Raw genomic sequence first — 23127 nt, forward strand, 5'->3', positions numbered from 1 at the left:
CTTGATTTCCTGCAAAACAGAATGGAAACATCTTTTTCTATCATCGCAATGGTGTTAGTGGGTGTATTGGCGATAATTTATAATTATTGCATTTCCTAGCCAATTTCCATACAATCGACGCATATTTTCTCTCTTTTAACCGCAATATCTAAACAAAGCAGCATAAATAACTTGTATTTCTACAAGTTATCACACCCTCAAATTTAGATATATGTTTGTCCTCAAGCATATCTTCTACTAAGGTAGTAATGCTCAATTCCTATCCTATATTTTTGCGTCGATTGGTTGCTCCAAATGCTACACTTAGGCACATTACTTGACAATGCAATTTCCTTCTATTCTTGCTAATTCATAACAAAGCCCTACTTTATTCTTCTATACCACAAATTTCTGCTAAAAAAATGCTTTTCTAGTTTTAAAAAGAATGTTTACCTCTTCTTTGTCAAAACAACTTGATGCGTCCATATGCGGTGGTCAAATTTTGCGTCATTTATTTAAAGACTGTTGATCATGGTTACACTCTTCGTTTTGGCTTATTCCCACGGGTATCATGCGAACATCCAACTACGGTTGTGTGCAAATCTCAACTTTAACTCATGATATTCAGAGGAGTTGTCTCTTGCATTCTTTTATTTTTCTTTTTCTCGTTTTTCTCTTTTCATAATGCATCGTTCTTGGAAACCCGCCTTTGTTTTGGCTTGCTCCCACGGGTGTCATGCGAACATCCAACTACGAGTAGGTTCCTTTCACAACTAACTCTTATCAGGTTAGGAATGTTTTTGAGCTTTTCCCTTGCATTGACATTGGAGCTTTGTATGGCTTTTTTTTTTTTTTTTTTTTGTTCATTTTTCTAACAGAAAATGAACGCATTTTCTTAAGGACCGCATAATCTTGGTCTCATCTGTTCAGACCTTCCCCACCCCTAAATTTAGAGCTGCGCAAGGTTCTCATTGTGTTGTTTGGGCAGAATAGACAAACACTTAGAAAAAAAATTTCAAAAAGAAGGTTTGAGCAGAACTTTGAAGGGTAAAAGGTAAAGTGTTGCTATAGCCACAAATTGACTAAATGTTAGTTAGAAGTTACAAAGTATGGGAAATGTTTCTAAGCGTAAACATATTATACATCATGGCAGCGCAATGAAGAACGCAAAAATAAAAGATCAAGAATATCGCAAAAAATGACAAAGGATGATAAAGAAAAGGTACAGGCAAATAGAGAGAATATGTACTCAATTGTATTGAATATTAACTAAGTATACAAAAGATTACAATTAACGCAATACAAAAATGTTTGCTTGTACAAAGAATCAAATAATTTAGCTAACTTAAAAAAATAATGAATTGAAATTAAAATACAGAATGACCGTAATAAAATTAAAGGTAAAGATTATTGAGGAGCATGAGGTTCCGAAGGAGGGTTTTGATGTGGTACGGGAGGAGTTTCTTCAAAGATCAGAGACTGCTGAAGATGTAGAGGCACCATGGGACCATGAAGGTATGCTGTAAGGAAATTTTAGTACTCATTGTTGCACTCCGCTATTTACTTTTGGTGCAGGTGGATCGTATAAGTGTTGCGTTGAGTGTTGATCAACGCCTGCCTTGCCATAGCAGCACTGCATTGCACATCTTCAACTCGCTCAATTACCGCATCAATTCTCTAGCCAAAGAAGGCTTGTTACTGGGAGATAAGTTCCTACTATTGGGAGAAGAGTTTTTGTTGTTGAACAAAAAGGGACCGCATATCTGCTAACTCAGCAGCTAGAGAGGCGACAGTGGGTTGTGCCTGTGATGTCTCGCCAGCAACGTTTTGGGGTTGGTCAGAAGTGCCTTCACCCAAATCGTGTGGGTCATCTGCATGCGGCGGTGAAAGGGAATGTTGCGGTGATGATGCTGAAGGTGAGAATGGGGCTGCTGGGTATGCGGTCGGAGAGTCTGGAGGAAGGAGAAGATTGGTAAAGTGCTCATGAAATGGAGAAGAAGGTTGTGTGGGTGGGCTTGAAGGGTGGATTATTAAGGGTAAAGGGTCTAAAGGTTCTGGATCATGCGTTGGTTAGTCTTGGACCTTTTCCTTTCCCTTGTCATCTCTGCGCTGTCTCTTCGGCTTGGGTTCTTGCGGCGCATTCAAATCAATGTTGGGCCTCTTCAAAGGGAGCTCTGGACAGTGTGGGGAGTCTTTGAGGAGCATCCTCAAAATCTTGATGTTTATTAGGGCGTGGACTTCATGCATGGGTTCTTCCTCAATGCCTATACCCAGTGATAGGCATAAACTTGAAACCGTCCATGGGAAGAAGTACTGCCCTCTAATGTGCCCCACCAAGGCTCTAAGCAGCCTTGTGATGAACTGTCCTACATTGATTGGAATGCCGCGCGATACAATATGTGGCAATGACTTGATCCTAGAAACCATCTTGTCATGCGTTGTTGGGATCAATCGCTTCATGACCAATATACCCAAAGTCGCGCCTCAGAAAGCAGTGCCTTGGATGCCAGGGTTCTGATGCCTTTGGGAGAAACCGTCCACTTAGTGCCTGGTTGCGTTAATATTCGCAGTGCATCTTCCATCTGCTATTCAGTGGGATCATTAATGATTTTGTTGCTCGGTGCATCCGGGTTATCCTTCATCTGGTACAGTTCATTGATGTCCCTTGCGCTGAAAGACACCATCTCCCCCTTTATGGTCACCACATCCTTGGTGCCATGTAGTCGTCCGTGGTAGAAGTCCCTTGCTACCTTTGGAATAACAATGACTGGGCACTGGCAAAATGAGTCCCAACCATGTTCTACGATCATGCTCGTGATTAGGTCTGGTAGTGGCATTGGCACAAGGTAAAAACCCATCTCTATCAACATATCATCGTTCTCCTTCTTTCTTGATGGACATCCCTTGGCCAATGCGGACTCACTGCTCTCTGTAACTGCTTTGCCCTTTCCCTTGGTCAACGCAATTCGGGATTGTTGCCTTTTTTTTCTTTCCCGTTCCTTGCATTGTACCTCCTTCTATCATTCGGAAAGTTCCTTGCCTTTCTTCTCTCTTAAGCGCTGCCTGTTGGCTTGACGCTTCTTCTCATTCTCTTCTTGCTTCCTCCTTTCTTCTTCTACCTCTTCTCTTTCTTCTGTTTCAAACTCTTTCTCAAACTGCTCAGAGGCCAGCAAAAGGCACTGTTCCTCTTCGAGCCTCCTTATTTATTCAAGTCTTGAGATTTTGTTATTGCGACGCACCTCCTCATCTTGTAATTTTCTTCTTCTATCACCTTCTGCGATGATGAGTTAGGCCTGCACCATTATCTCCTATTTATCTTCCTCATCTTTTCTCCTTCTTTCCTCTTCTTCTAATGTGTCAATTAAATTTTAAGGGTCGACGGTTGACCCTTACGGTGCATTCGCCTTGCGACGCCACATCAAGAGGGTAACATCTCTTTCTTCTCCTTCGTCAGTCGCAATTGTCTGCATTGTTTCAGGTTGCATTGGCTCTCTAAGTTGCGCTGGTTCCCCCAAGTCCTCCCTCACGGAGGTGGATTCTCCAACCATCTCTGGGCTTACAGCCCTTTTCTTTCTTTCTTCTTCCTTCTTCAGGCGCCTTTCTTCATGCCTGCGCTCTTTCCTTTCTCTCTTCTCTTTCCTCGTCCTTAGCTTGGCCTCCTCATCTTCTTCATTCTTCTTCTCTTTGATTTTTGTCTCTGCTTTGCGATGATGGGATGGCTCACCTTCTCCAACCTTCTTTCCTTTACTCTTCCTTTTCTTCTTTTTCTCCTCAACCACCTCTGGTTGCTTCTCTACCGCGACTTCCTCCAACTCAACTCTGGACTGTCTGTCATAGGTTTTTGCATTGACAGTCTCCTCAGGATCCTTTATGGCCAGAGTGCTTCTCCTTGTCTCCTCTTCCACCACTTCCTCCGTCTCCTCCATCGTCATTTCCCCCGTAGGCAGTGGTTGGTTCACAAACCCAACCTCGGGTAATCCTTCTCCTTTCTCCAAGTTACTCAGAATGCTCCCAAATATCTACTTGTCATCTTGCCTCTTCTTCTCACTTTCAATGGAGATTGCTGGTGTTGGGAATGGGGTGCTTTTAGAACTTTGCCCCCTTTTAAATAGGACTGGCTTGACTGCTAGAGGGTTTCGTTGGGGTCTTTCAGCGATTCAAGGGATGGTGTGTGGCTGGGCAGCAAGATAGCGACTAACAGCAAGGAATGCTGCCTCTCGCATGGAGAGTTAGCTGACGAAGGTGTTGAGGGTGAAGCGGATTCCTGGGGAGTTTGATCGACCATGGATGCTTGAGTGAAAGAAACTAGAAATTCTTGAAGGTTCTGGGAAGAAGAAAGTGTTTGGAATGTTCGGTATGCAGAGGCGCTAGGGTTTCAGATTGCGAAATGAGGTAAAATGAACTCACAGACAGGGGGGGTGTCCTTTTATAGGTTGGGCCTTAGTGGGCCCAACACTATTTTGTGGTGGCAGGCCTCGAGACACTCACAAGGCCTTCCGTTTTCACTCCTCTCATTTATGAGGTATCAGAGAAAACGTCCTTTCGTCTGTAGACTCATCGTTTCTTTGGAATACGAAACGATTAGACTTCTCAATTTGGAAAAAAGAATTATCTTTAATGTTTTATTCGAATGGACGAAAGGTAAAGATTTAACGCAATGAGCTCACCAATGCAAATGCATCTTTGCAGAGGACAGACAACAATGTATGCATCCCCGCAACAAACCCCTTAACTAAACGCATTTCTGGAGGATCGAGCGCATGGTATTTCTACCAGCGTAACACTACCTCAACATAATGCATTTTCACTAAGGACGGGCAAGGGACACACACGCGCGCAACATACCCCTCGGTGCAATGCGTTTGGGCTAGATTAACGCAAAGTGTATCTCGTTGGTTCAAGATGCGTCCATTATTGCAATGCATACTGGGTGTTGATTATTTTATATATATATATATATATATATATATATATCTTCCTTTTTTTTCTTTTATCAATGCAAGTCATAAGGATCTTGCGATCATCATTTTCTCTTTATTTCTTAATCATTCACCAGGTTAAAGAATAACACATTAAATACAGAAAAGTTAAAGGAATTAAAAAAAGCACAGAAATAAATGCGAGAGAGTTAATTGAAGAATAAATTCATAAAGTCATAGAAGCAGATTTAAAGAAGCAATAAATGACAAGGTTCAAAAAGCAATAAAGACAGGAATTTAGAAAGCGTTTAAACTTAGATTTGAGATATGGACCGGAAGATAGTATTCTTTAATGAGCGCAATCCACATCTCTGCAGGTGGTCCAGCTTGCCTGCCCAATGTCTTCAGGAACATTGCTCCTTTCCATGAGATCCAGGGGCTTCAGAGTTACTGGGCAATGTTCTAGGTGTTCTCTTTCGGAGCTCAGATGCTAGTTGCCCCATTTGAATCTCTAGGTTCCTTATTGAAGACGTCTGCGCCTGCATTACCGCATCATTTTTATCCATGTATTGCTTGAGCAGGGCCTCCAATGAGCTTCTAGAGGTGTTTGAAGATGAGGGTTGCTAGTTGCCCCATTTGAATCTCTAGGTTCCTTATTGAAGACGTCTGCGCCTGCATTACCGCATCATTTTTATCCATGTATTGCTTGAGTAGGGCCTCCAATGAGTTGCTAGAGGTGTTTGAAGATGAGGGTTGTTGGTTGTGCGATTGCCTTTGTTGACCTTGATTAGAATTATGGTGAAAAGGAGGAGGGTTTCCTCGAACCAGGATTGTATGTGTTGCTGAAGGGGTTGTTCTGGATGGCGCATACTTGTTGGACGTTCGATGGGCACATGTCCACCGTATGGGCCCCTCCACAATTAACGCAACTGATCTCGACTACTTGCACCAGCGCAGTGTGTTGCGTTGTTCCTTGTGATAGGGCACCTTGATTGATTGCCATTGATTGGAGGATCGAGGTCACTGTGGCCATCTGGGCGGCCAAGGTGGTCATTGTCTTTGCAGGGACAATGGCAGTTTCATTTTTTCTTCTTTCAACGCCTCTTCCTCCATATCCATCATCGACTCAGTCATCCATATTCCACGAGATGCAGTCAAGGATGACCTTGGCCTCAGTATACGACTTGTCCATAAAACCTCCTGCCGCGGAGGTGTCAGCAACAACCTGCGTTGATCTGTTCAGGCCATTATAGAAAGTTTCCATTAAGACGTAATCAGGTATCCTGATATGCGGGCAATTCTTCACCAGTCTCCTAAATTGCACCCAGGCGGTGCTCAGGGTGTAAGGGAAGAGATAAAATCTGATACCCTCAGGGGTAACGGTAGGTATCGAGAAGTTTCCACACATCTCGACAAAGCTGGTCAGGTGGGCATGTGGGTCTTCACCTTGCAGACCCCCAAATTGCCTTGCATTCTGGATCATTTGGAACATGACCGGCTTGATCTCGAATCTCGCATTCTTTCAACCATCGGCCTTAAAATCCCGGGCAAAAAATCGTACAGATTGGACGCCACGTAGTTCCTCATGGGAATGTTGCGGTCAGCGGCAAGGAAAACTGGATCCTGCGCTGGCCGTACCGCCCCTTGATTTCCTGCGGGAGCCACATTGTCATTATTATCTGCCATATTAGCTGCTTTTTTTCACCTCGCTCGGTTCTGGCGTGCCCTAGCGTGAAATGTATGCTCGATCTCTGGGTTAGCTTCGAATTCTGGTTTGGTCCCAGTACTCATAAACTGTCAGACTGCTCTTCACATTGAACAGCCAATACAAAGAGATCTGTCCTGCAAAATATCACAAACATACTCAACAATAACCGTTAACCAATCCCTGGCAACGGCGCCATAAACTTGTAAACATACAATTTTTTCTTCTTATGTCTTATACAACGCATGGATGAATAGAATGCAAGATACAAGTCCATGTTCCCGTTACCAGTTCCCTGGCAACGGCGCCATAAACTTGACAGGCATAATGTTGAATGCGTTCTAAATAAGCATGTCGATGGTGATGAATGATGGATCATGCAAGCTCATGTTGCCATAAACTTGATGACTCGGGATGGAAATGGAATGTGGATGCTATGTTATACTTATTCAGACACTTTTTATGCGATACTACTTCTAGATATGCGTTATTAATGAAAATCTTATAGTATGCTATGCGTTGTCACAAGTTTCCTTGCATTGGAACAAGTATAATTCCACCACAAGTTTCTCGGTGTGATCCGAGGTCGAACATAGGGATTGTTTTAGGTCAATGTGTTACATTCGTGATATATGCGACCGGGGGTTTTTCAATTAATAAAAGTAGTGTGTTTATACAGAAAGGTAAATTGCGGTAAAGTAAAGTTGTGTAGTAAAGTAAAGATGCGATAATAAAGTAAATGTGCGGTAAAAGTAAACCTAAGCTAACATGATACAAGTTACAGGATACAGAGTTTGAGACTAACTTTGAAGATTATACAAAGGGTCATGTTATGCAGTGGCAAGGCTTTATGTATGAAACAGAAAGAGAAAGATAACTAGTATAAACATCACAAGTTGATTAATTGCATTTAAGTCATAACTACGGTTCCACTTTCCCTTGGTGTACACCTCTCGGTGATCGGCCATGTTTCCCACATCTTTGTGGTGAAATAGGGATGAACGTAACGAACACAAGGTTGCTTCCATCTCTGGAAGTACTTCTCGCTTTAGTTAACGCACTCTTCTAACCTTCTCTCGACAGACAGAATGGCATCTTCACTTCTGCTCTCATAGGTGAAGATGTTGTCTAGCATGCTTTAGCTAAACATATTTATTTCTTTAGCATAGATTAATTTACTTGTTAGATTCATTCTAATTACCAAAGGATTAAGAAAACATCGTGGAGAAAGCGATTCATGGAGGAACGAAAATAGACAGAAAAATGGAGATGAAAATGATCATGACATTCAATACTAATATTTAGCGTCTGATACATGATGAGAATGATAGAGATTAAGAAGATGAAATAACTTTAATGAATAAGAGATAGAAACAAATATAGAAGAGTGCCAACATCTTGACACAGATCTGGATGGTAGAATTGCTTGCCGGCGTATGGATTGAATGGTAGGAAGAGCTTCCCTCTTAGGCTTGCTCGTCCGGTATAGGTGACCATGGTACAGAGCTTCACGGAGGGGATTTAGAATGATTTTCCTTGAGACTCACCTCTCGACCTTGTCTCTTAATTCTTCCCAATCTTTTCCGATCAGCACTCAGACCAGTCTCTCCTCAATATACAAATATCAAAATAGCCTCGTATCAAGTATCTCTTTCAGTGAATTCTCTGAGGGTATTTATAGATGAAGGCTTTGAATCTTTGCAGTGTGGACCCCACTTTATTGTTATGGCAGCTCCGAAAATGGTGGAATAAATATTCCTTCTGTTATGCAATCAATTCGTCAAAAATGCACAACGGTTAGCTATACATGTGTCAGAATCCTCCGCAATTACGTTGCTCATTTGCATCTTTGATCGTGTACTCGAATGCGGTGTTGTTTTTTATTACTGCATACAGTTGAAGTTCAGCTCTGGATCGACTGTCGCCTACGCCGTCATTGCGTTGATCGTTTCTTTATTATTGATTAACAGGCGCAATGCGATGGTGATGCATTGTTCAGTTTCTCTTTGAGCCTTGATCGCAAGTGATGACTTGATTTCCTGCAAAACAGAATGGAAACATCTTTTTCTACCATCGTAATGGTGTTAGTGGGTGTATTGGCGATAATTTATAATTATTGCATTTCCAAGCTAATTTCCATACAATCGATGCATATTTTCTCTCTTTTAACCGTAATATCCAAACAAAGCAGCATAAATAACTTGTATTTCTACAAGTTATAAGTTATCACGGTGGAGCTAACTCTCTCAACCTCTAACTCTGGCGAAGGCTCCGGTCGTCACTTGGAATGGATGAAGGAGATGAAGAACTCTCAAGCTTTCTTCTCACGCGTTCGTCTGGATCATAAGGATCTGCCCTAAGGCGAAAAACCTTGGATAAAATGAAATTCTGCTCAGCGGCCTCTATTTATAGAGCTTGATCGCCGACAACATTGCTGGACCTACTCTGATTCTGACATTCGCGGCGTGATGGTCCTTTTTTGAATCTCTGCTGCTAACGACGTGGTAGGTGAAATGTCAACATCATCTTTTGATTCTCCCAAGATATGCGTTCATGCTTCCATTCCACCAACCTTATGTTCAGCCCTCTATTATGGTTATTCATTCATGTAGCTGACAATTCTGATGACGCATTCGCTCGATGACCGCCAAATCGCTTGACGATCGCAAATTTCTATGTGATGGATGCATGCGGTTGTATGGCGCAACATCTATGTGTCGAACGTCGCGTTCTCTTCGATGGAGAAGAAATTCTCCGCATAATTGCGCGCGCGTCTTTGCGATTAGCCCGGGTTTCTGGTATGCGTTTTGCCTTCTTGCGTCAGCCTACAAAGATAGACAGTTGAACGCATAATAGCGTATAATAAGCGGGTTAGCCGAGATTTCTTATTGCCGAATGACGCAAACTCATTTATCATGAATTCCTACATATTCGCCTTATATTTCACGTTAAATCCTCATATTTCTAATTAAAAGGCCAAGATGACGTGCATTTAATGCCCGTCAATCAAAAAATATGCATGCTCACTTAGGTTTAATTCATGGTTTTAAAATGTTTTAAAATTGGATCACGTAGACCTAAGACATGTTCTATATGATTAGCACCCTAAGGGCTATTATATTTTAATTATTTTCAATAGGATTAAATTGGCTAATAAAGGTTAAAGTGTAGCAAATCTATCTATATGGGGACCTTTTGTCTAGGGCGGGTTCTGTCTAGGTTGGGGTATTTAAGTTTGACGGAAACGTAAACAACCCTACTTGGAACTTACCTGGAAAGGTATTTAGATAGAATTTGATGCATGCTAGCAACGTTAAGGACAATCGATTGAAAGTGTTTAAATGTGACTACTTGAACTTGTTCATATTTCATAGACAAACGTTGTTTATTGAGCGGGAATTAAAAGACGACTTAGACTAAATCGGGTAGCCGGATTGTCTAAGTTAATGAACCCCTAGGTAGAACATTCAGTGGGAGGTACTTGGGGCATAAGATGCTTCACTTAAACCTTTCACGTTTCTCCTAAATAGTCCACAATGTGAGATCTACACTTGGCCTCGAGGCACCTTTGGCGTGTCCCCCTAACGGATGGTGTTTTGGTAGGTCAATATCAAGGTGGATGGAGAGAGTGTGCATAGTAAGTGGGAGTAGGAAGTGCGACAGCATATTCCTCGGTCTCCCTCGTTGGTTGGATAAAGTTACTGCGCATCGCCTCGAGACACCCTAGAAGCGTCCCCCTAAAAGATGGTAGTATTGCACGTTTCTTTATTTGATCTCCTGTAAGAGGATAAGGTAACTTAGTTTCTTGTCCTAATCTGCTTCTTCCCTACGGTGGGTTCATTAGGGCGGGACTCTGGTACCAAAAGTGAGGGGTCACACTTACGTGGAATTGTTAAAGGTTAACAGTTATGGATCGAAAAATGGTGGCTGTTAGGTTCAGTTCCAAGAGTTGGTTCTACCTAATGGTTGAGAATGTCTCATCCCAGCGAAGAGGCATCTGATCACCCCACCGTTGACATTTTTCCTGCCCCACTGAGGAATCATTGCAAAATAAAAGTTTTTCACTTAGGGTACTTGAGACTGTTTTGCAAAACTGATTGGTTAAATGTGGTTTAGCAAAATCTAATAAAGTTTTTTTTTCGTATTTTCAGCAACAACTTTTTCAAAAATGGCAACAGCCACGTTAGCTTTGCTAAGTGCCGAAAACTTAACTGGCAATAAATTCTCAACATGGAAACACATGATCACGACGATCCTTATCATTGAGGATCTCATGTTCGCTCTTACGGAGGCTTGTCCTCCTATTCCAGCTTCAAATGCCGCTCGAAATGTTCGAGAGGCATACAAGCGATGGACACGGGCGAATGAGAAGGCTCGAGCCTACATCTTGGCAAGTCTTTCTGAAGTCTTGGCCAAGAAACATGAGCATATGGTCTCAGTGCGTGAGATCATGGAGTCCCTACGGGGGATGTTTGGAAAACCGTCTGAACAACTTATGCATGAGGCTCTTAAATATATATTCAACTCCAAAATGGAAGAAGGCATCTCTGTTCATGAACATGTGCTTAACATGATGGCCCACTTCAATGTGGCAGAGTTAAATGGACCTACCATCGATGAGGGTAGCCAGATTAGCATAATCCTGTATTCATTGTCGGAGAGCTTCATGCACTTTGTTAGCAATGTGATTCTTAACAAAGTGAAATATAACCTTACAACTCTCTTCAACGAGTTGCATACCTACCAATCTATATTGAAAAGTAAGGAGAGGAAGAAGGGTGAGGCAAATGTTGCTTCATCCTCCAGGACGTTCCATAGAGGTTTGACCTCAAGAACGAAGTCTGCACCTTCTACTTCTAACTCTGCAAAGGGGAAGAAGAAGAAAGGTGGTAAAGGAAATGGGAAGGCGCCTGCTAATCCGTTGCCTGTCGGCCTAAGGAGGCATTTACTGGTTGAAAAGGGAAAGTGTTTCCACTGCAATCGAGATGAACATTGGAAGAGGAACGGTCCTTGCTATCTGAAAGAGAGGAAGGCCGCCAAGGCCAAAGCCAAGGCAAATAAAGGTGAATGTGATTTATTTATACTCGAAACTTGTTTAGTGGAAAATGACGATTCTGCCTGGATAATTGATTCGGGCACAACTAACCACGTTTGTTCTTCTTTTCAGGGGATTAGATCCTGGCGACAGCTGAATGCTGGTGAGATGACCATGTGAGTAGGCACCGGGCACGTCGTCTCAGTTGTGGCAGTGGAAGGGCTCCAGTTAGCTTTATAGAATAGGTTTCTAGTTTTGAATGATGTATTTATTGTTTCCAAACTTAAGAGAAACCTCATTTCTGTAAAGTGTTTATTTGAATGTAAATACACTATGTCTTTTATTGTGGATAAAGCTTTTATTCATAAAGATGGTGTTATTATTTGTACTACAAATTTGGAATCTAATTTATATATGCTAAGGCCGTTAGACATTAATTCCCTCCATAACATAAAATTGTTTAAAACTGTCGTAACTCAAACAAAACATCGATGTATTTCTCCAAAAGAAAATGCCCATCTTTGGAGATTGGTGAAGAATGGACTTCTAAGTGAGTTAGAAGAAAATTCTTTACCAGTGTGTGAATCTTGCCTTGAAGGCATGATGACTAAACGACCTTTTACTAGAAAAGGTTATAGAGCTAAGGAGCCTCTTGAGTTAGTACATTTTGACCTTTGTGGTCCTATGAATGTGCGAGCCCGAGGTGGCTATGAGTATTTTATCAGTTTTACTAATGATTACTCTAGGTATGGGTATATTTATCTTATGCAATGGAAGCCTGAATCCATTGAAAAGTTCAAAGAGTTCAAGCCTGAAGTTGAAAACGCATTGGATAGACGGATTAAAACACTTCGACCGGATCGAGGTGGAGTGTTTTTGGACTCGGCATTCCAGGACTATTTGATAGAACATGGAATCGTTTCCCAACTCTCAGCACCGGGTACACCTCCGCAAAATGGTGTAGCAGAGAGGAGAAATAGAACCTTGTTGAACATGGTTCGCTCGATGATGAGTTACGCTTCCTTACCGAACTCGTTTTGGGGTTTCGCAGTGGATACTGCGGTATATATACTCAATTGTGTTCCCTCAAAGAGTGTTATAAGAACACCTCTGGAGTTGTAGAACAGGCGTAAAGCTAGTTTACGTCACTTCCGCATTTGGGGTTGTCCTACACATGTGCTTGAGGCTAATCCCAAGAAGTTCGAACCATGATCGAGGTTATGCCTCTTTGTAGGCTACCCCAAAGGTACACGAGAGGGTTATTTTTATGATCTAACGAAAAATAGGGTGTTTATTTCAATGAACGCTACTTTCCTGGAGGAGTATCATATAAGGGAGCATAGTCCACGAAGTAAAGTCGTGTTGCATGAGCTTTCCAATGAAACTACTGAAACTTTAACAAGAGTTGTTGAAGAGCCTGCTACATCAACAATAGTTGTTGATGGGAGTTCATCTAGTAGGTTGGTTCCACCTCAAGAGTTGAGGGAACCTTGATGTAGTGGGAGGGTTGCGAACCCACCCGTTCGCTATCTGGGTTTCACGGAAATCCTTGCTATGGTAGCAGATGGTGACGTTGAGGATCTGATGTCTTATCAGAAGGTAACGGAAGATATAGATCGGGATGAATGGGTCAAGGCCATGGATCTCGAAATNAAGGCCATGGATCTCGAAATGGAGTCAATGTATTTCAATTCAGTATGGGATCTTGTAGATCAGCCTGATGGGGTAATACCTATAGGATGTAAATGGATCTACAAGCACAAACGAGGTGCTGATGGGAAGGTATAGACCTTCAAGGCTCGACTTGTGGCAAAGGGTTATACCCAGGTAGAGGGAGTCGACTATGAGGAGACTTTCTCGCCTGTTGCCATGTTAAAGTTGATCCACATCCTCTTGTCCATTGTAGTTTATTATAATTATGAGATCTGGCAAATAGACGTCAAGACGGCCTTTCTAAATGGCAATCTTGAGGAGACCAATTACAAGGTGCAACCCGAGGGATTCATAGCCCAAGGTCAAGAGCAAAAGGTTTGCAAGCTGAATCGATCCATTTACGGGTTGAAACAAGCATCTAAATTTTGGAACATACGGTTTGATACTGCGATCAAGTCGTATGGCTTTGACCAAAACATTGATGAACTTTGTGTCTATAAAAAGATCATCAATTCTTTAGTAGTCTTCTTAATGTTTTACGTAGACGATATACTACTCATTGGGAAATGATGTAGGTTTAATGACTGCAATTAAGAATTAGCTAGTGACCCAATTTCAAATGAAAGATTAGGGAGAGGCTCAGTTTGTTCTAGGTATACAGATCTTTCAGGATTGTAAGAACAAAGTGCTAGTACTGTCTCAGGCATCGTACATTGACAAGATGTTGCTCAAGTACACGATATAGGACTCCAAGAGGGGCCTACTGCCATTCAGGCATGAAGTCACTTTGTCTAAGGGCATGTGTTCTAAGACGTCTCAAGAGGTTGAGAAGATGAGATGGGTCCCATATGCATCTTCCGTTGCTAGTTTGATGTACGCGATGCTCTGTACTCGTCCAGACATCTGATACGCTGTGGGCATAGTTAGTAGGTATCAGTCTAACCCAGACCAGGGTCACTGGATCGCAGTGAAAAACATCCTCAAGTATCTTCGGAGAACGAGGGACTACATACTCGTGTATGGATCTAGGGATTTGATCCTTACTGGATACACAGATTCTAACTTTCAAACTGATAAGGACTCTTACAAGTCCACATCAGGGTTAAAATCTTTACTCTTAACGGAGGAGCTATAGTGTGGTAAAGCACTAAGCAGGGGTGCATGACCGACTCCACTACGAAGCCGGAGTAGTAGCAGCTTGCGAAGCTGCTAAGGAGGCCGTCTGGCTTAGGAAGTTCTTTACAGAACTAGAAGTTGTTCCATATATGTCTATGCCCATTACCCTATATTGTGATAATAGTGAGGCAGTGGCAAACTCCAAGGAGCCTCAGAGTCACAGGCGCGGCAAACATATAGAACAGAAGTATCATCTGATCTGCGAGATAGTGCATCGAGGGGACGTAATCATCACGAAGATCGCTTTGAAGCACAACGTTGCTGACCTGTTTACGAAGGCTCTCACGGCTACAGTGTTTGAGAGTCACCTACGAAGCATGGGTCTACAGGATCGCCCGCAACTAGACTAGGGCAAGTGGGAGATTTTCTTGTATTGGGCTTTTATGCCCTAGTTTATTGTTTTGTACTAGTTTTATGTACACCCCACTTCGCTTTTGGACAAGTGGGAGATTGTTGAGGTTATGCCCTAAAGTCTTATGCCCTATAGTTTGTAAACAGTTTGTTTGAACGCTTGTGTTATATAATATATGATATTTACTTCACATCTTGTTTTTTCTCAGTTGTATGTTTTATTTTCTTTACTACAAACCAATAAACATAAAATCCTTGGTTATCTGTATGTAACTTAAGCATGTATATGGTGACATACAAGTGGATCATGTCTTGAGTGATAACCAAAATNATGTATATGGTGACATACAAGTGGATCATGTCTTGAGTGATAACCAAAATTGTCTGTAGTATATGGATATAGGAGGGAAACCTTATCCTGGTAACGCTACAGATGGTCTGATCCTGATCATTCGTTTAGGGGACATGCCAGCGAGGGCGTCCTATACAAAGATTTTGTAGAAGACCTGACCACGAAGTGTTAATGTCTCGTTATATAACACCGTTCATGACAGAGACTTCAATTCACTAGGATGACCATAGGTAACATGACCTTAATCTTGAGTGAGTTGGGAACTCTTGCCATTGAGGGCGGTCCTTTGATTTGTATGGGTGCGAGTGGCCAGGTCACCGATTCAAACCTACCATTTCGGGATTCGTCTGATTTGGGAGCTGGGAACTCAACTACAAAAGATGGAATTCACTCCTTCCTCGAAGCAGGAGCAAGTAGATAGATAGCTCCCTTAAGGGCCGATTCTAGGGCTTGAACGATGTGGCGCCACACACCTTCTCTTGGCCCGAGAGGTATTCACACATAGTTGGACTATGTTGTATTGTTCAATAGAGGAATCAGTGGTATTTAAGGAATGAGATGTAACTATAGGGGAAAAACGGTAAATTGGCCCAACTGTACTTAGGAGCATCTGTGAAGGGTCATTGTACTCATGATTGGTTATATCCAATGCACACAGAAATATATTTGTGCTAAGAAGAGTCGATTTGTTGATCTTTAGTGGAATGCCTGATAGTTAACGGATGGTGGATCTCATGGCTAATGAGTTTAGTTAGCTATTCACGTACCATTGGAGCTTCGAGCTACAGGTCCATTAGGTCCCTTGGGTAGCTTGTATAAAGTCAAGAATCATTGTTTGAGTCAGTTTGAAATATTCAAATTGACAAGAGGGAGTTTGATTATATATGATATAATTGAATTGGTTAATTATATATGATATAATTAACTAAATGTATGAGATACATTACCTTGGAGGAAATTAGATATAAATATGATTTATATCAAGTAGAGGAGAAATTACTATAATAGATATGTGATATCAAACTATAGGGTAAGAATATAATATGATCATATTCATTAATTATTAAATTGGTTAATTATATGATAATTGGCCTAAAACTTCTCTCGGTCGTGCGTTAGTGGGAGAATACGAAGTCGATTATTGTAACCGAAGAATAAAATGAAAATTTGTTTCATTTTGCAAGAGTTTAAAATATTCGTAATTGGTATGAAAACGTAACGATCGCCTGGCTTGAGATCCTATACGATAGTCGCTCATCGTCTAAACAATTACACACCAGCATCTAAACAATCGCATGCCCGTCCCTAAATGATCGCTTAGCTTTCCTAAACGATCGCATCGTGTGCCAAGTTTTCTAAACGATCGTCTACCATTTATTAAACGATCACTTAATAAAACCTACACGATCATGTAGCTTCTTCTAAACGATAAGCACACAGCTATACGATAGCTCTTTCTCTCCCACTTGCTTATCATCTACATGATTTTTCTTTTCTCTAACCTCTACCAAATTCACCAAAGACCACACTTTTGATTCTCACTCCGAGAATACCAAAGGCTCCATTTGGTGGTGTCGTCCCCACTGCTTTCTTGTTCGTGACTGTTCGTGTTTCTACCGCTCATGTAGACGATCGAGCTGCTACAGCCGACTAGTTTGCTAGGCGATAGGATTTGCGTAGAGGTTCTTCCGCTGCTTCTGAGTTCAATGTTTGAAAAAGGTCTTCAACTGGTATGAGAACTCTTGCCCTTGTTATTTAGTGTTCAAAGCATGCCGTTAATTAATGTAAATTGCATACCTATCTATTAGAATGTATGGGTTGTATTTCGTTCACGATGAAATCGGAAAGATCCGAACGCACTCATGGATGCTCTTCGTTAAAAGTTCCTTCACATATAACACTAGGAAAACTACTGAACTGTTGATGATTTCCTTGTAGACACAAGGCTCATCAACGTTTTGGTCAAAGCCATAAGATTTGATCGTAGTATCAAACCTTATGTTCCAAGATTGAGATGCCTGTTTCAATCCATAAATGGACCGATTTAATTTGCAAACTTTTCTCTAACCTTGGGCTATGAATCCCTAGGGTTGCACCATATAAATGGTCTCCTCAAGATTACCATTCAGAAAGGCAGTCTTGACATCCATTTGCCATATCTCATAGTCATAATATGAGGCAATGGATAGAAGGATGCAGAAAGACTTAAGCATGGCAATAGGTGAGAAAGTCTCCTCATAGTTAACTCCCTCCACCTGGGTATTACCCTTTGCCATAAGTCTAGCCTTGAAGGTCTGCACCTTCCCATCAGCACCCCTTTTCCTCATGTAGATCCATTTGCATTCTATAGGTTTATTGGCATTAGGTTGATCTACAAGATCCCATACTGAGTTGAAGTACATAGACTTCATCTCGAGATCCATGGCTTTGACCCATTCATCTTTGTCAACATCCTCTATTTCCTTCTTATAAGATAACGGATCCTCAACCTCACCATTAGCTACCATAGCCAGGATTTTAGTTAAACCCATATAGCGAATAGATGGATTTGCAACCTTCCCACTACGTCGAGGTTCCCTAAACTCTTGAGATGGATTTGACCTACTAGATGAACTTCCATCAACAACTCTTGTTGATGTAGCAGACCCTTCAACAACTCTTGTTGAAGTTTCAGTAGTGTCTTTGGAAAGTTCACTCAATACTATTTTACTTCTTGGACTGTGCTCCTTTATATGATCCTCCTCAAGGAAGGTAGCATTTGTTGACACAAACACCTTGTTTTCCTTAGGATCATAAAAGTAACCCCCTCGTGTCCCTTTGGGGTACTACAAATATGCACAGCCTCAAATGTGGTTCCAATTTCTTAGGATTACCCTCAAGCACATGTGCTGGGCAACCCCAAATGTAGAAGTGACGCAAACTAGCTTTACGCTCGTTCCACAACTCCAAAGGTTTTTTTGGCAACACTCTTGGAAGGAACACAGTTGAGGATATAGGTTGTAGTCTATACTGAAAAACCCCAAAATGAATCCGGTAAGGAAGCATAACTCATCATCGACCAAACCATGTCCAACAGGGTTCTGTTTCTCCTTTCTGATACACTATTTTTGTTGAGGTGTACTAAGTGCGGAGAGTTGAGAAACAATTCCATGTTCTATCAATAGGATAAGGTTTCCCTCTTTTATCCATCTACTACAAACCATTTAGGTTATGACTTAAAGCACGATCCACTTATATGTCATCACATACATGCTTAAGTTACAACGATAACCAGGGATCTTAGTTTAATGGTTTGTGGTTAATGCAACAAAATATCTCATATATCAAAGACTGTAGTGAAGAAAATATCTCATATTATTATATCACATAATGTTTGTTCATACAGGTGTTTACAAACTACTGAACTCAACGAGATTTAGGGCATCAACCCCAACAGGGCTGGAGACATGGGCGTGCACGATGTGTGCATGGACTGTGGGCTTCTGCGCGTGGGACACATGCACGGATGGCAGGCAATGTGCGATAAACATGCACGTAGGTAGGCAGGCTGAGCAGTAGGTTGGGCAACAACAAGCTACCCTATTTTCCCCTTTTTTTTGTAGCATTTTTTTAAACTCCATTGTATCAAATTCAACCAAAATCACTTCAAACAACTTTTATAAAACTCAAGAGGGACCTTAGAACTTAATAACCTTTTAATTTTGAACCCTAAAACCCACTCAAAAAGCCTCAAACAACCATTCAAAACAAGACTCTCGGTTCTGTCTGATTTTCTGACAACTTTGGATTTCTTCACGATTTCTCAACTTTTTCGGCCTCAAATCATTATGGCAGCCCTAGGGTTTTTTCTTCACCCATTCCTCTCAATTGGTACAAGAAAATCAAATTTTGCACGAGTAGAATGGAAGAACCGACCTTCTCTTTCTACCTTATCAATTTAGCCGAATTCTGCCTTTTTCTCTTCCAATGAAATTTAGCCAGCCAACTTTTTCCAAGCTTCATATGTGGTTTCTCCTCCTTTCTTCCTTTCACTTCATTTTGAAGTAATTTAATTAAAAGTTGGTTAATTAATTTAATTACTTTTTTTATTTCCTTAATTTTTCACAATATAAAAACAAAAAATTTGCTCCTCCAAGTCTCGGGTGCCATTCCTTTTTCTTATAAAATTTTGTTTCTTTCTCCCTAACACTTAGTCAATTATCCACTCATAATCAATTATTCAACATACAACAAAACTACCAAGTTAATAAATAAATAAAAGAAGCCTACACTTGTATCATGAACTCTAACTACCAACTTTAACACTTAACAACAAAACATACTTAGGTCATATAATCCATATTTTAGATTTTCTAACTTATGCTCAAGCTTAAGTAAGAGAAAAGGAATGAGGTATGTTGCGCATCTGCAATCTTTGCGTTTTGCTTATGTCGTTTACTTAAATTGAGCTTGTGCGTTAGGATGCAGAGATTAATATTTCATTCAAAGCTTAAGTTGTGTACAAATTTTCTTGAGATAGATCTAAGTATAAACCCAGCCCAAGTTTCCTGGCAAGCCTAGGGTCAAATGCAGGGATTAGTTCCTGCTAACGCAAGGTAGTGAAATGATCTTTAGCAGTGTGATTCTAAGTATAGATAAAAGTGTTGATATTCTAACCTAAACTAAGCCATCATACATGCAAGATAAAGATGGTGGAGAAATGGGATGCGTTGATAGAGTATGGAATGTGTTGGAATGTAATGTGATGATTCCTCAGTACAAATAACAAGTTTGGATGAAATCAATGAGATTAGATGGGGTTGGGAAAACTAACTGGCAATTCCTAAGTATTCATATGTGATGCATCTAGGTTTTATTTTCTACTTAATTCTTTCAACATCTATTGATGTGTTTGCTACACTTATCTTATCTCTAAGATTCATGTGTTTACTAATATAACATATCAGTATGACTAACTTTATCTCTAAAGCTACTCGATACTATTACTTAATGTATTCCACAGTTACTTACTCTCTTAAGCAGTTAACTATTTCTTCTTAAATCAATTGATCAGATAGATTCAAGCATAAAACATTCAAGTGTACAACAGGCAAGCTGGATGCACATACATGACAGAAAATTATCATTTAGTTCCACCCAACCCACGATGGATTTAGCTACTCAAGATGAAGGAAAGCAAGAAAATGGATGTGGAAATGGATGAAATCATGATTGAATTAATAATAATGAATTAGTTTTACAGAATCCCAATTCAATCATGACAAATAATGGAAGACAAGGTTAAGTAAGGGAAAGAAAAGTGTGTCAAGTCGTTGGGGTAAATCTCTTGCTACCTTTGGCTCGATTTTAAGTGCTTACTGCTGTGACTAGGGTGAGGACATGCTGAAGGTCGTCTTTCTCAAGCTCTAACTTTGGTAGAACCTCGGTATCGACAATGGAAATGATGGTCAGACTCCTTTCTTCTTGCAAGCGGCTGATGACTATTTTAGACAGAGAGTTGTTGCCTACACCTAAGTTCTAACTTTATGATTTTCTAACTAATTGACTAACTCCTCCTCAGGTGGGAAGCATCCCTTTTTAAAGGTGTTGGGCTTCAACAACTTACAATGTGATGGTAATTAAATTTCATGCCCTATTGTAGCCACCTCCCACTTTAATTAGCTCAGCCACCACCTATCAGGTTGCCCATACTGCAAGTTGAGATTTGACATTAAGTGCACGAATGAAATGTATCTTCTTACGTCGCCTTGGTTCCAATTCATGCTCCTACATTGGCTTCCTTGCAACACTTAGTGAAAAATCAATGATTCTTGCATTATCAGGTGTTAGTAGTGCAATTTTTTCTTAAAATGATGCTTTTGTATGTATTGAATGCATATAAGTAATTTTATGTGTTTTTCTACTGAAATGAATATGTTTCTTAATATTTGACCCAAATTATTCAAATTTTAAGAGAACAATAATTTGTATTTCTACAAGTTATCAAGGGCTTACAATTTATGTCAATTTATTGATTTTTCCGTAACGAATGTATTTGTATGGAATTCTTGTTGAAATTACTTATTAACAAAATTTTATTGATTTGCTTCATTTGGTTCATTTAGAGAAAAGTTTTTCATTAGTTTAAATAAACCCTATTCACCCTTTTGTAAGGTTGTCATACTGAATAAATTTGTAAAATGATTGCTTAAATTAAAAAAAGATGAAATGCATGATCCAAAACTAAACCCTAAACTCCATCCCTATAACTCCTAACAACACATGTGTACTTAAAAATAAAAACAGTAAAAGAAAATGAAATTCATAGTATATTAAAAAAAGATAGGTAGAATTATTGAATACAAAGTTTCCAAAAAAAAATCACTACAAAAATAGATTATTTATGTAAAAAAAAGTGCATTAGATATTTCTCACATATGAACTTAACTTTGTATCCCAAACACAGGCTCCTTAACTCAGACAAAACAACTTTGCACTTTAAACACAAACATATGAACTTCACAAATATGTTAACTCTAGACATATGAACTCAATTCAATGCACCGACCCCTAATATATACCATGGATCTAAACTTAATTAAGTCATCAATGCACTATTATTTAATTGCTACTATTATTCATTCCATTTAATTAGTTTCAAGGAAAACTTTCAAACTTTCAAACATTTTTCTTATATTAGTTTTCTTTATCATGTGCCTTGCAAGTTTTTTCTCCATTTTATTTATCATATAATTAATTCATCTTTAAAAAAAAAAAAAAACTGAGAGTGTATTGAACATTATAGTTGTTTATATATTAAAAGTTTATTGAAATTGGAGTGTTTGGCCCACTAAATGAGGTTAATAAGTCTAGAGTTAATATGTTAAATTTAGTAAGTTTGTGTTTAGGGTGTAGAGTTATAAGATGAAGTTCCTCACTAACTGTGAAAAGTATATTAATTGGGAGAAGATGAAATTACTCGGCAAGAAAAGTAGAGATAGAGGGGAAGATGAAGTTCTTCGATAAATGTGAAAAGAAAAAAAAGATGGGAAGATGATGGAATTACTCGATAAATGTGTAAATTTAAATAGTGTTTACGATTGAAGTTCAGTCATTTACACTAACTTAAGAAGTTGGTGGGTCAAATGATGCATTCATACCATGCGATGAAATGAATAATGACTATGAGGTTATTAGTTCATTTTTTCAAAAAAAAAAAAATACTGAGAGTGTATTGAACATTATATTTGTTTATATATTAAAAATTTATTGAAATTGGAGCATTTGGCCCACTAAATGAGGTTAATAAGGATTTAATATGTTGAATTTAGTAAGTTTGTGCATGAGGTGTAGAGTTGTAAGATGAAGTTCCTCACTAACTATGAAAAGTATATTAATTGGGGGAAGATGAAATTACTCGGCAAGAAAAGAAGAGATAGAAGGAAAGATGAAGTTCTTCGATAAATGTGAAAAGAAAAAAAAGATGGAAAGAGGATGGAATTACTCGATAAATGTGTAAACTTAAATAGTGTATTTACTATTAAAGTTGAGCCGTTTACACCAACTTAAGAAGTTGGTGGGTCAAATGATGCATTCGTACCATGCGATGAAATGAATAATCATTATGAGATTATTAAGCTTTGTTTTTCCTAGTAGAACCCAAGAGTAAGTCCAACCAAAGTCCTAATAAATCTAGGGTCGAACTTAGGGATTGCTTAGTGTGTGATGAACTAATACTCAGATCTTAATGCAAATAAAATGTTCACACAAATGATCAATTTTGGGTATTATTCTAAATCTAAATTCTATGCGTTTAGGGTTGTGCTTTAAGTGAAACAATTTGAGTGGTGGTTGTGGATACTAACATGCATTGATAGGATTGAAAAGAATTTTCACCAACATTCCTTAAGCAACTAGATGAGTTATGCGTTCAAGCAGTTCACTCGATATATGATCAACACTTTTCAGTGTATCTAGC

General features: G+C 39.8%; 1 protein-coding gene across 1 annotated transcript; it reads right to left on the reverse strand.

The window, feature by feature from the left end:
* Positions 1-3368: 3368 nt before the first annotated feature.
* On the reverse strand, positions 3369-3905 carry LOC120068862 (vicilin-like seed storage protein At2g18540). Its single transcript, XM_039020506.1, has one exon. It carries the CDS (start codon positions 3903-3905, stop codon positions 3369-3371), a length of 537 nt encoding a protein of 178 aa, XP_038876434.1.
* Between the last annotated feature and the right edge of the window lie 19222 nt (positions 3906-23127).

This window comes from Benincasa hispida, unplaced genomic scaffold (genome assembly GCF_009727055.1).
Source record: "Benincasa hispida cultivar B227 unplaced genomic scaffold, ASM972705v1 Contig123, whole genome shotgun sequence".
Taxonomy (NCBI): Eukaryota; Viridiplantae; Streptophyta; class Magnoliopsida; order Cucurbitales; family Cucurbitaceae; genus Benincasa; species Benincasa hispida.